We start from the raw sequence: 13,754 nt of genomic DNA, 5'->3' as shown, positions 1-13,754 counted from the left end.
CATCCAGAAATGTAACAAAAACTTTAGAAAAAAAACCTGAGCTCATTAGTACATATGTTCCCCAATCAGACTGTCATTAATGAAGGAAACTTTAATGATCCAGCAACCAAATGAGAAAATTACAGTTTTGTAATGGCATACATGACAAGGTATCCTGCAACATAATACTAAATGCTTTCTCTGACAACTACTGTGAACAAATATTTCTGAGCCCTACACATGATGTAAATCAGATCCAATGGCAATAAATAGGCATGGCTGCTATAAGGATGTGCCTATTGATACTGGCATTCATTGACCATAAGGCAGTTGTAGCAATAATACTTATGCTGGGTAGAAAAGGGCAACTGAAATTAGTGAAAAAATTTACATATTCTATGTAAAGAGGTAGCCATTTCATATCACATAGGAACTTAAATCATTTACGGGTACCTCTGGGCAGAATAATGTAAACGAACTGTGGCTCAGTTTTAAAACAGCAATTGAACAAGCTCTGGATAGTTACATGGCTAGTGGTAGTTAATGCTGAGAGAAGGCCTCAGGGATATACTAGCTCTGAAGAAACTTTAAGAAACAACAACAACTGCACATATTAGTTGTACAATGATGCGTAAGGATACTGATATAGAGATGTTGAATCCAATGAGTTTGGCTGTCAAAAGAGTAATGCATGAAGCCCTCAATGAGTACTGTAAGAGAACCTTATGGAAATATCTGTCATACATCTCAAAGAAATTCTAGTCACATGTAAATGTCCAACATTCCTACCCATTCCACACCCATTAATGACAGAAAAATCAACACTCAGAGTAGCATTATAAAAACAGAAATGCTATACTCCATTTTCATATGTTCCTTTACAAAGGAAGACACAGAACCCTTGCAAACATAAGTGATACATGTAATAGTGACAGTGGTATTGAGAAGAGGTTAAAATTCAAGCTTCTATGGCCCAATGGTATCTCTGTCAGATTCTATACATAATTTACAGCTGATTTAGCTTCTATTTTAACCACATTATATCGTATATCCCTCTAATAAAAAAAAGTGTGCCCAGCAGTTGGGAGAAGGCACTGGTCACACCTGTCTACAAGAAGTGAAGCAGAATTGAGCAATACAATTGCTGTCCAAGCTTACTGATATCCATCTGTTGTAAAATCCTACAACACATTCCAATTCAAGCATAATTAGGTACCTTGAACGGAATGACCTACTGCATGACAACCAGCATGGATTCCAAAAACATCAGTCATGTTAAGCCCAACTCACACTTCCCTCACATGAGATTTCGGACACTATACTACCACAAGCATTTATTACACAGGTACAGTTGCGTGCATTGTTGTAAATCAATAGTTGTGAGTGGATTGAGGATTCCTTGGTAAAGAGGTGGTGGCATATTATCTTGGATGGACAGTCACTGACACATGAAGTAACATCAGATGTGCCCCATGGAGGTGTACTGGAAGCCTTGTTGTTCATTTAGTATATTAATAACCTGACAGACAGTATTAATAGTAACCTCAGACACATGCAGATGATGCACTTATCTACAATGAACTGCTATCTTCAAAAAGCTGAATAATTTGTTCGGATGCAGACTTTTTACAGCAATACACCACCACTCTCACCTCAGCCTTCACTGCATGTAATTACCACACCATCCCAGTTAAAACACAAATTTCCCAGGCCATCACATCCAATACTGGTACTGTTGATCCCCCCCCCCCATGAAACTGCTTCAGGGCACACCACTGGTGCCTTAGTATTATCATGGTGTAGAATGTGTTAATCAGCTACTTCACAAGGGCCACTACCTACTAAAATCATGCCCTGAAATGAGATCCATTCTGTCTGAAATTTTGCCCACCACACCTAGAATAGCTTTCCGTCGTCCTCTCAATCTCCAGAATATTCTTGTCAGATCCTATGCTCCTTCTGCACCCACCTCCCTACCCTACCCTACGCACCCTCCTACCACCACCTGTAATAGCCCTGTAACTTGCAAAACATATACTATCAAAGGGAGAGCCACCTACGAAACGATATGTCATATACCAGCTATTATGTAAACACTGTTCAGCCTTCTACATTGGCATGACTACCACCAAATTATCAATTAGGATGAATGGGCATACACAGAGGGTATATAGTAGCAACTCGCAGTATCCTGTTGCAGAGCATGCTCTACAACACGGCATTTGTGACCTCCGCACCTGTTCCACCACACGCGCCATCTGGATTCTTCCCCCAGACACCAGTTTCTCAGAACTCCGCAGGAGGGAACTAACACTACAACGTGTCCTTGGTTCTTGCCACCCACTTGGCCTTAATTTATGTTAATTTCTTCCGACTCAGCTTTTGTTCACTGTAACTAATCTTTGTTTCATTTCGTTTTAATTTTACATCTTTCATTGTCTTTCCTGCCTATTTTTCACTGCCCCCTCCCACCTTTGTTACATACAATGCTCTTAGCTTCTCACTCTTATTAACTCGTGCACGATTATTTAGTAGTGATCTCTGTCTAGCATACTACCCTGTCTTCCACCTTTAAACTCTCAGGTTTTCAAAGCTCGTCCACTGCAGTCCCCAACGATCAGTCCTTCTCATCCAATATGGTAAGTCTCCCTTGACCTGCAGTTCTGGGTGACCTTCCCAAAATCTACCCCTTTTCCTAGACCTCTCCAGTCCTTTTCCTTTGCCCTTCTTCCTTCCCGTTCAACCCTTCTACCTGAAGAAGGAACCACTGGCTCCAAAATCTTGCCAGTCACAACAGTCTTATGTGTGTGCCACCGCTTGGTGAGTAGATTTTTTATCCATCCAATTAAATAATTTTATGAATAAATATTCGATCTGATGTAGGCCACATTTCAATGTGGTGGAAAGATTGGTAACTTGCTTTAAATGTAAAGAAATGTAAAAGGTGAAAAGTAGTATCCTGTGACTACAAATCAGTAAGTAACGACATGAATCAGTCAGATTCATACAAACACCAGTGTTTAAGAATTTGTAGAGGGTATAAGTACACTCTGGTGTAAGTAAAGCTGGCACCACACTTCAGTCCATTGGCAGAAAACTGGAAAGATTAAATATGTCTGCTTGTGTCTGTATGTGTGGATGGATACGTGCGTGTGTGCGAGTGTATACCTGTCCTTTTTTCCCCCTAAGGTAAGTCTTTCCGCTCCCGGGATTGGAATGACTCCTTACCCTCTCCCTTAAAACCCACTTCCTTTCGTCTTCCCCTCTCCTTCCCTCTTTCCTGATGAGGCAACAGTTTGTTGCGAAAGCTTGAATTTTGTGTGTATGTTTGTGTGTCTATCGACCTGCCAGCGCTTTTGTTCGGTAAGTCACCTCATCTTTGTTTTTATATATATATATATATATATATATATATATATATATATATATATATATATATAAAAACAAAGATGATGTGACTTACCAAATGAAAGTGCTGACAGGTCGACAGACACACACACAAACACAAACATACACACAAAATTCAAGCTTTCGCAACAAACTGTTGCCTCATCAGGAAAGAGGGAAGGAGAGGGAAAGACGAAAGGATGTGGGTTTTAAGGGAGAGGGTAAGGAGTCATTCCAATCCCGGGAGCGGAAAGACTTACCTTAGGGGGAAAAAAGGACGGGTATACACTCGCGCACACACACACACACACACACACACACACACACACACACACACACATATCCATCCACACATATACAGACACAAGCAGACATATTTTAAATATGTCTGCTTGTGTCTGTATATGTGTGGATGGATATGTGTGTGTGTGCGAGTGTATACTCGTCCTTTTTTCCCCCTAAGGTAAGTCTTTCCGCTCCCGGGATTGGAATGACTCCTTACCCTCTCCCTTAAAACCCACATCCTTTCGTCTTTCCCTCTCCTTCCCTCTTTCCTGATGAGGCAACAGTCTGTTGCGAAAGCTTGAATTTTGTGTGTATGTTTGTGTTTGTTTGTGTGTCTGTCGACCTGCCAGCACTTTCATTTGGTAAGTCATATCATCTTTGTTTTTAGATATATATTTCCTACGTGGAATGTTTCCCTCTTATAGTTGTTTCTTCCTTGCTAATGATACATAGACTGACTTCTTCTGCTTTAGGTAATGTTAATGCTTACTTCTGGATTACATTTATGGTTACAATCTACCCTTACACATAGAGACATCTGACTGTGAGAGGGTAAGGAGGGGGGGGGGGGATGGGAAAGGGGGGAGGGGGGAGGCCTGGACATGCATGCTTATGCATGGGGAAGGGCATGATGTTATGCACTAGTACAACTCTGCAACACCAGGTGATAAGATACCCCTCAGCACCCAATTAGGAATGAACATGGAAAAATGTGGGAAACTAGGAGAAATTCCAGACAAACCTGGTATGTATGACTTAACTAGAAAAACTGCTATGGGGATATGATACCTGAGCTCCCCAAGGATGCTGCATAGGTCCAAAGGGGTAGTAGGTGTAGCACTATGAATTATCTCCTATGTATACAGCAGAATATTTTGTGAACCACTACCTACGAATAGTAAGTAGTTCTGTGAATGTCGATCTCCCAGGATATTTCTTCTAAATGTCACACAAAGTGTGTAGATGTAACTGTGTTCCAATCTCGCAAGACTAGAGAAACTATTTTCTTAACTGCTTACTATATTACTGCAGTAAGTATAATAATAATAATAATAATAATAATAATAATAATAATATCATCATCATCATCATCATCATCCCAGCTACCCAAATAATCCTAGCGAAGTCCTGCATGCAATGAATGTTCACTGCGCTACATTTGAAAATGTTTTTGTACCCAATTTTTATCTGTCATGAGTACAACAGCCTTTTACATTTTCTCTTATTGAAGACAGTGGAACAGAAATTAATAACTGTTAAAAAATATGATGAAAACAAAACACAAATCATCATTATTTATCAACTGATAAATTTATTAAAAATTCTTAGTTCTTATCCAATTCTACTTACCAAGAACTAAGAGAGACTGGGAAGTTGTTGAAGGAATGTAAGCCAGTTAGGAATTCTTACACAGGGAGACTAGGGAAGCATGGGGCAAGAGGAAAGAAAGTAGGGTTGATGCTCAACAGAAATGGGTGTCCCGATAAAAGGATGCTGCAAATGGGTAGAAACAGTTTCTGCAGTGCAGGACTGTCAGTTATCATTTACAACAAGAAACTTAAAACAGGAATGATGGGTGCTAATGGGAAACAGAAAAAAAAACTTATTTAAAACACAATGAATACGAACAGAATGGACAAAATTAAAACACAACGAATACAACAAGAATGTATCAAATCTATTCACAGTGCCAAACTGAAAGCTGTATCTCTTAAAAGGAAAATTAATTCCAGTACATACGATTACATTTAAAAGAGAAAGACACTTAGATACCTGTTCAGCTGGAAGTGAAAAGGAGAGAAAAGAAATGGAGTTTTTTGCACTAATGAATCTGCATCATTCACTAACTCAGGTACCCATGTCTCTTTTATTTTCCTCAAAATTGTCTCTATGCCTGTAGATTTATCCCAAAGAGGATCTGACGATTTGTGGCGATAGAGTGTCATCGACAGAGGTTCGGGAATAGTACCTGAAAGCAGAAGAAAAAAAAAAAAAAACCATCACAAAAATTTCTTTATGGAAGGAGGTGTGACTGGATGGGATTTTTTGTAAAAAGAAAGCTGGAAGAAAAAATTACCCTCTCCCCTCTAACTTCATTTTGGCAACAAACTTTCCCATCTTCAACTTCTTTTCCTGTTTTGTCTGTATTAGCTGTATGCATTTTCATAACATCTACAACAGTTAAAACTACTGCTTCAATTTCAGTCATACCATTTGTAGTGCGATAAACTGCAAAACAGTAATCTAGAAATACTCATCAAAATAACAGAAATATCAGCTTTCTGGATTAATATTACTTTGGGAGAAAGTAACACTGACCATTTTTGTGCTGAGGTTTTCATTTACAACCAGAGGAAAAGAAGTTAGTTCAACTAAACATGATAGCCAGTGTTATGTTAGCACCAATGCAATTCAATACACAAAATGGAGGACACCTTTAATTTTAAGCAGGGGTAGAGTATTTGATCACCATTAGTGCCTGTAAATGTGCCTGATTGCTGAGTGTGTGTCTGATGACACAACAGCCAAGACAATATAATGTGGACTGGCAAGTGTAAGAGATTAAAACAGCACATTGCAAGGAAAGAAGGTTAGGAGTTTAATTTCTCATATTGTCAAGATCATTACAGAGCTAAGGTGAACAATGATGGAGACAGATATAGGCCATGGCCTTGTTGAAGGACCAGTTGCAGCATTTGCCTGACCTGATTAAGGAAACAATGGCAATCTACACTTGGCAGTCTAGAAGGGGACTTTAAATCCACTCATCTTGAATATGAGCCAAATCTCTCAGACACTGTGCTACCCTGCTCAGAATGGAAAACTGTTGCAGGCTATTCAGAAATACCGAATACTGTCCTCCTCATTGGAGTTCTTGGTCTATTTAATTTAATTACCATGATACAGAATATTAGACACATTGCACTTGCAAAATTTCTGAATTCAGTCATGAGTATGGTTAGGTTTTGTTTTGTTTTGCTTTAGAGTGCAAATCCCAACTGGGGTCATACGCGCCCAAGTCAAAACTATAGAACATGAAGACAGAGAGGAATTAAAAAACAACTGTACGTCAGCCCCAACTGACGTAATGGAAGACAGCTAAAAACAGGCACTTGAAAAAAGGGCTAAGAAAGATACCATATAGAAATGGAGGTACAAAACTAAAAATTAAACGGCCTTTGCCATATTGCTTTGGTAGATAAAAGGTAAAACGCGGTCGACAGCCCACATTTAATTTGCTAACACGGCCGATGAATAACACGGCAAACCCAAGCGGGAGCATAAACGGTTTAAAAATGGGCATTCCAGCAGGAAGTGGCGGACAGTTAAAACTTGGGCGCAATGTCTACAAAGTGGTGGGGTAGTTCCACTTAGCAAATGACAATGGCTAAAAAGTCGTTGCCCAATACGCAGACTAGTTAAAATGACCTCCGGTGGGAGGGCCAAGAGAAGGTCCTCCAACTTGCTGGGAGAGGCGTTAGTTGGTTGATTGGGGTTTAAGGGACCAAACAGCAAGGTCATCAGTCCCTTGTGTCAAAGGTGGTCTATTCAGATGGATTTACATCTCAGAAAGAGTCATAATGATAAAAGGTAAAAGGCAAAAAGATGTAAAAGTGCAGTCGTAGAGTGGGAGAGGCTTAATAACCCGGAGATTATTCCCGTGAAGGGAGGACCATTGGCGATGCCAAAGGGACACCACCTCTTGACAGATGGCAACACAGAGATCGGAGGGAACATAGGTATTCGCGGGCTGAGGTACAAGGACTGTAGCCTTGGAGCAGACTCTTTTCCAGGCAGACCTACATGACCAGGAACCCACAGAAACATCACACTGGCTCCACCAAGTGTGAGCATGTGACAGATTTTCTGGACCCACCGTACTAAGGGGTGGGTGGTGTACAGGGCACATGGACTTTGAAGGACACTGAGTGAGTCTGAACAGAGGACACATTTGAAAAGATTGTGTCACTGGATGTACTTCGTGGCCTAATAGAAGTCAAAGAGCTCGGCTGTAAATACTGAGCAGTGTGCTGGAAGCAGATATCGAAAGACACGGGTGCCAATGACGAAGGCACATCCAACTCCATGGTCAGTGCGAGAGCCATCAGTGTATACAAGGCACTATCGCGAAGTTCCACGCAAAGGTCATGAAACTGAAGGCGATGGACTGAGGCTGGAGTAGTGTCCTTAGGAAGCGAATGAAGGTCAATGTTAAAATGGGTCGCTTCACGAAGCCAAGGTGGTGAAGGGTACACACCCAATAAGAAAGTTGCAGGTAGTGTGAAGTTAAACTGCTGTAGCAACTACCGAAAGCGGACTCCAAGACGTAACAGAGAAGAGGGACGCGACCCATACTGACGATCAAAGGAATCATCAAAGAAGGAGGCATCAGATGGGTGGCCAGCATAGCAGACACACAGCACGCACACCTGCCGAGGAAGAAGTCACGGCGGTAGGTCAGTGGTGGTTCAGCAGCTTCAGCATTCAGACTCTCAACTGGGGTAGTGTAAAAGGGGCCTGTGGCCATACAGATGCCACGATGGTGGATAATGTTGAGACGGCATAAGAGGGATGGGCATGTAGACGCATAAAGCACCCATAGTCGAGTTTCAAACAGACAAGGGACTGGTACAAACGGAGGAGGGTGGTTCAATCGGCACCCCAGGAAGTACCATTAAGGACACATAGGACATTGAGGAACTGCATACAGTTGGCTACGAGGTAAGACACATAGGAAGACCAAGAGTGTTTCCTATCAAGTATGAGCCCCAGGAATTTCGTAGTTTCAACGAACGGAAAGGCAACAGGGCCAAAACGTAAAGATGGTGGGAGAAACCACTTGTGTCGCCAGAAATTCATACAAATGGTTTTGTCAGTGGAAAGCGAAACCCATTGTTGATGCTCCAGGAGTAAAGACGATCAAGACACCGCTCAGTGAAACAGATCAGTGAAGAACTGCAATAGATGACAAAATCAATCAACAGAAAGGGAGCCAAAGATGCCCAGCGGGAGACAGGCCATAATAGGATTAATGATGATAGCAAAGAAGACGACACTCAGGACAAACCCACACCCACCTTGAAAACTTGATCCTTTAAAAATTCCTGAAGGAAACAGAAGGTGGCCACGGAAGCCCCACGTGTAAAGAGTACAGAGGATGCCAGTTCTCCAGCAGGTGTTGTAGGCTTTCTCCAAATCGAAAAACACAGCCACAGTCTGAGATTCCCGCAGAAAACCATTCATGACATGGGTGGACAAAGTAACGAAATGGTCAAATGCAGAACGCCGTGCTCGAAATCCACACTGTGCATTTGTCAGTAAACTGTGATACTCAAGCCCATACCAGCCAGGCATGAATCATACGTTCAATCACCTTGCAAACACAGCTGGTAAGAGAGATGGGGCAGTAGCTAGAAGGAAGTTTTTTGTTCTTACCGGGCTTAGGTATGGGTATGATGGTGGCTTCATGCCAGCATCCGGGAAATGTGCCCTCTGCCCAGATGCGGTTGTATGTGTTAAGCAGAAAACATCTGACTGTGGATAGTGTCTGGCCCTGGGGCAGAGGATCGGGGTGAACTGAGAACAGGATCTAGCTCCCTCATAGTAAAGGTGGCATTGTAGCACTCATTATTTGGAGAAGAGAAGGGTATCGCCCAAGCCTCCTCCGCTTGTTTCCGATGGAGGAAGGCTGAGCGATAGTGGGAAGAGCTCGAAACTTCCGCAAAATGGTGGCCCAAGGTGTTGAAGATAGTAATGGGGTCCATGATAACATCGTTTGCTATTGTCAGGCTAGAAATTGGGGAATGGATCTTGGTCCCAGAGAGCTGTCGGAGGTTGGCCCACACAACAGAGGAAGGGGTGGAACTGTTAAAAGAACTAGTGAATGAAATCCAGCTAGCTCTTTTGCTATCTCGAAGAACGTGACAACATTTTGCATACATCTGTTCATAATGAATGCACTTTGTCTTTGTAGAATAATGGTTAAAAACACGGAAAGCATGTCTCCGTGTGCAAACTGCATCGCAGCAGGCCTCAGTCTACCAAGGGACTGGGACACAACGTGGTAAAGAGGAAATGCAAGGAATGGAACGTTCTGCAGCAGTAAGGATAACATTTATGAGATATTCCACCTGGTCATCACAATTGGGGAAATCTTGTTCTTTGAAGGTCGCCAGGGAGGGGTAAAGCTGCTAGTCAGCCTTAATAAGCTGCCATTTGGGCGTGCACGTGGATGGAGTAGAAGAGGATAAGTTGGTTAAGGAGGTCAGCCAAGTGGGCGCCTCTCTGACAGGTCCCCAAAGGGCATGATGCGAATTAAAGTCACCAAGTAGCAAAAATGGGGGAGGTAGCTGCCTAATACGCTGAAGGAAGTCTGCCCTGTTGACATCAAATGACAGATAAATGGTACAGAGGGAAAAAGTCAGGTGGGGAAGGAAAAGGCGAACTGCAACAGCTCAAAAATCGGTACTAAGGGAGATGGGCTGACTGTGAAAGTCATTGCGTATGAGCAGCATGGCACCCCCACAAGATGGAATGCTGACCTCATGGGGAAGGTCAGGTAATGTGAAAGCTCAAAGCAGTCGTGAGGGCACAATTGCATTACCTGAAGGCGGAGTACAAGGGGATGCCGCAACACTGAAAGCAGCCATAAATTCTCTTTTGGGACCGAAGGATGTGAACATTCCATTGGAGGACAGTGATGATAAGGAAGAGCTGCAGGGGTGTCACCTACGTGGCTGCCGAATGACAGCCTGTGAAGAGTCTCTGCTAAAAGGCACAGACGCAGGAGGATCCTGCTCCATGGACTCCACAGAAGCATTGGCTTGTTTGTGCAGCCTTTCTGCGGAGTCCAATGCTGAAAACCAGTTGGTGGTGCGCACAGGGGATACGGAGGCCGCCCGGGCTAAGGTACCACCTGGCGACACCGTCAAAGAGGACCTTTGAGGTGCCGAAGTAGTATACCGTTTGCCTTTGGTGGACTTCTTCAAGCCTTTCTGGTTAGAGGAAGACTCGGGTGAGGTTTGGCTGGAGGGATAGAGGAAGTTTACACAGGAGTACTACTACTGTCCTGTCCGGCCTACTAGTTGTGTAGCTGGTGGCTTCGCCCCTTGAGGTGAGAGTTTGACAGTTTGTTGCACAGCTGGACGGAGGGATGGCGATGTTACCTTAAGAATGGACGATTTCGCAAACTGAATTTGACGCCACATGTCTGCGTGGGTAACAAGAACAGAACTACAGGTGCCAGATGGGAGAACACAGGGTTTGCGACTAGCCAGTAACTTGCGAGCGACTGGGTAAGGCACTCTTTTCTTTACCCAGATCTCTTGGACAGCCCACTCATGAAGATACACAGGACAATCCCGAGAGTAGGCAGCATGGCTGCCATTGCAGTTGATACAGTGGAGAGGAGGAGGCAGACAATCACCCTCGTGTATATCCCTACCACAGGTTACATATTTGGCAGGGTGTCAACAAGATGTTCTAGTATGGTTGAAACGATGACTCTGGTAGCAGCGCATCGGGCTCAGAATATATGGCTGGACGACGATAATTTTGTAGCCTGCATTGATCTTGGACGACAGCGCCACTGTATCACAGGTGAGGAACAGAGTGGGGGTGGGCACTAAGAACGAATCTACCTTTTTCATTACACGATGGACAGCAATGACACCCTGATCAGAGAGGTAAGATTGCATGTTGGCCTCAGTTAGACCATTGAGCAGCCTGGTGTAAATTACACCACGGAACGAATTCAAAGTTCTATGGACCTCGACACAAACAGGGTAGCTATGGAGAAGCGAGGCAGCAAGCAGTTGTCGTGCTTGAGAATCAGAATTAGTCTCCAAAAGCAAAGTGCCATTCCATAAATGAGAGCAGGATTTCAGAGGGCCAGCAATTGCATCAACACCTTTCTGGATAATAAATGGACTTACTGTGGCGAACGACTGTCCGGCTTCAGTACGTGAGACTACAAGGAAGCATGGTGGAGCAGGAAGGATCTTGGAATCTTTAGCTTCATTATGTTTACTTTTTGTAGAAGTTGATTGGGAAGACGATTGACTCACTGCGAGGAAATTCCCATGATTGCCACTGTCTCTGATGGCGCTCTCCTTTTAACTGGGGCTCCCTTCACAAGGGGGCACACCTGCCTTAGATGATTGTTCACACCTCAGGTCACACCTTCCAAACAACAGACCAATCAGCAATTTGGAAAAGTTGCAGCTCAGGCAGTCTTCCCCCCCTGGGCCTGGCTTGTACCAGGGGGTACGTGCAAACCCTAGCTGATGACCCATAGCTGGAAATTACACGTTACCCAATCACCTGTTACACATCAGATGAGTGGGCCAGCCTTCAGGAGCACACAGGGAGCAAGAAGACAAAGAGGAACCTCAAATGCCAAAGCGGAGGAACGAAAGAAAAAGGGAAACAAAGAAAGGAAAAGGGAGTGAAAATCGGTGAGATTCTTCTCACTTCAGCAACAGACAATGATGAACATTCACAATAACATCCCAGACGTGTTCCCCTAGGGAGGGGAAAAAGAATAGCAAGAGGATAGACATGCAGCACGGAAGGGAAAAAATGCGGCAAAGGCTGGGGCCTCATGGTAGCCAAGCACAAACCCACCAAAGAGTGGTGATCCCCCTGGGGTTCCAGTCATGAGTGTTCTACTTTATCAAAACAATTACCACTATGGTCATATACTCTTTTCATCATGCAAAACCACTTTTTGCATGTATATTCTAGCAAGTCAACACGTGAAATGTTCTACGTTACAGTAACTAATTTTCTGTGGACATTATCGTGAATTTCAATGAGGCCACACATACACAAAACATCACATTGCTCTGTGAGCGTAATGAATAAATTTGTATTTGAACAGTCATACGAGATTGTATGATTACCCATGAAATAGGAAGTTGCTGAGGAGCACACAAGTACACTGGAAAATTGACAATAACAATTGTGTGTGTATTTGGACAGCAATAACAGTAACTATATGGCATACCATTAAGCATGCCAGAAAATAAATTCTGTTATGACCGAATTACATGTTAACCTATAAATACATGAAACTGTGAATAAAATCCACAACTTACCTAAAAAAGGGATACTTCAGAATTCACAACCTAACATATTACAGTATGGAACTGTCAACTACTAACACAACTAATGCTATTCTTATTGAGGAAATTCTAACTGACTAATATGTTTTAATCTCTGCAGACGCAACATCTGAAGAATAAAATATGCCTTGCAAGTAATTATATAAGTATTTTTAACCAACATATTTTTATTAATTATATTCCTTTTCCATTTTAGATTTTTAGAATTTTACGCTGAGATTTATTTTCTAATAAGATTATGTTGTTCAGGGACTACATTGATGTTTGACACGGTCTCACTGACAATCAAATTTGTCTTCCCCTTCAAGGCATTTATGAAGAAGAATATAAAAAAATCGGTGGAAGGAGAAGCGTATGCATCAGAAGACATAACCACAGTAGAAATATGTCTCAACACAATCAGAACAAAAAGCATGTGATCTAGAAGTAAAGTGCAATTCTGAAAGTGTTTACTACTTTGTGACTAAAAACAGAAGACCACTTTAGTATAAATGTCCACCAATAAGCAAGATTCGTACGACTAAGAAACAATGTATAATTATTACCTGGTCTAAAGACGTGTTTACAAAACATTACTGACAAAGCAGCTTTTGCTAATAATGCTACTGAAAATACGGTTGTCCAAATTTGGAGAATGTTGAAAAGTCTTATCTCTATCTTTGATGAAACCGTACCTTGAACAAGGAACTGAACTAAATTAGTTGCCTTCAGAGCCTCTATTTTTCCTAAGGCAATATAAAAGACAATCAAACGAATGGAAAGAGCTACCAACCAAAACATAATGAAGGTGTTTCTGTTGTTGGGGACATGGTCTGAATGACAACTACTATGTGCAGTACATGAAAAAGATTAGTATACAAAGAAAATGAATTTACAGAAATCACTTATCCAAGGTGCAACACAAATCATAGTGAATACACATAATAAGTTTTATTAATCAACTTAAGTAGTTGATGGCATATGCATATATGAACAAGT

At 42.3% G+C, this 13,754-nt stretch overlaps 1 protein-coding gene across 1 annotated transcript in view; it reads right to left on the bottom strand.

The window, feature by feature from the left end:
• Positions 1-13,754, bottom strand: part of LOC124789141 (protein ELYS) — a 259,690-nt gene that overhangs the window by 72,728 nt on the left and 173,208 nt on the right. Inside the window, exon 19 of the mRNA XM_047256434.1 lies at positions 5,425-5,620. Within this exon, the coding sequence (XP_047112390.1) occupies positions 5,425-5,620 (196 nt within the window). The remainder of the gene's footprint in view (positions 1-5,424; positions 5,621-13,754) is intronic.

Source organism: Schistocerca piceifrons, chromosome 3, assembly GCF_021461385.2.
Source record: "Schistocerca piceifrons isolate TAMUIC-IGC-003096 chromosome 3, iqSchPice1.1, whole genome shotgun sequence".
In the NCBI taxonomy this organism is placed as follows: domain Eukaryota; kingdom Metazoa; phylum Arthropoda; class Insecta; order Orthoptera; family Acrididae; genus Schistocerca; species Schistocerca piceifrons.
Note: the sequence above shows the minus strand (reverse complement) of the source record. Positions and strands in the feature narration are given on the sequence as shown.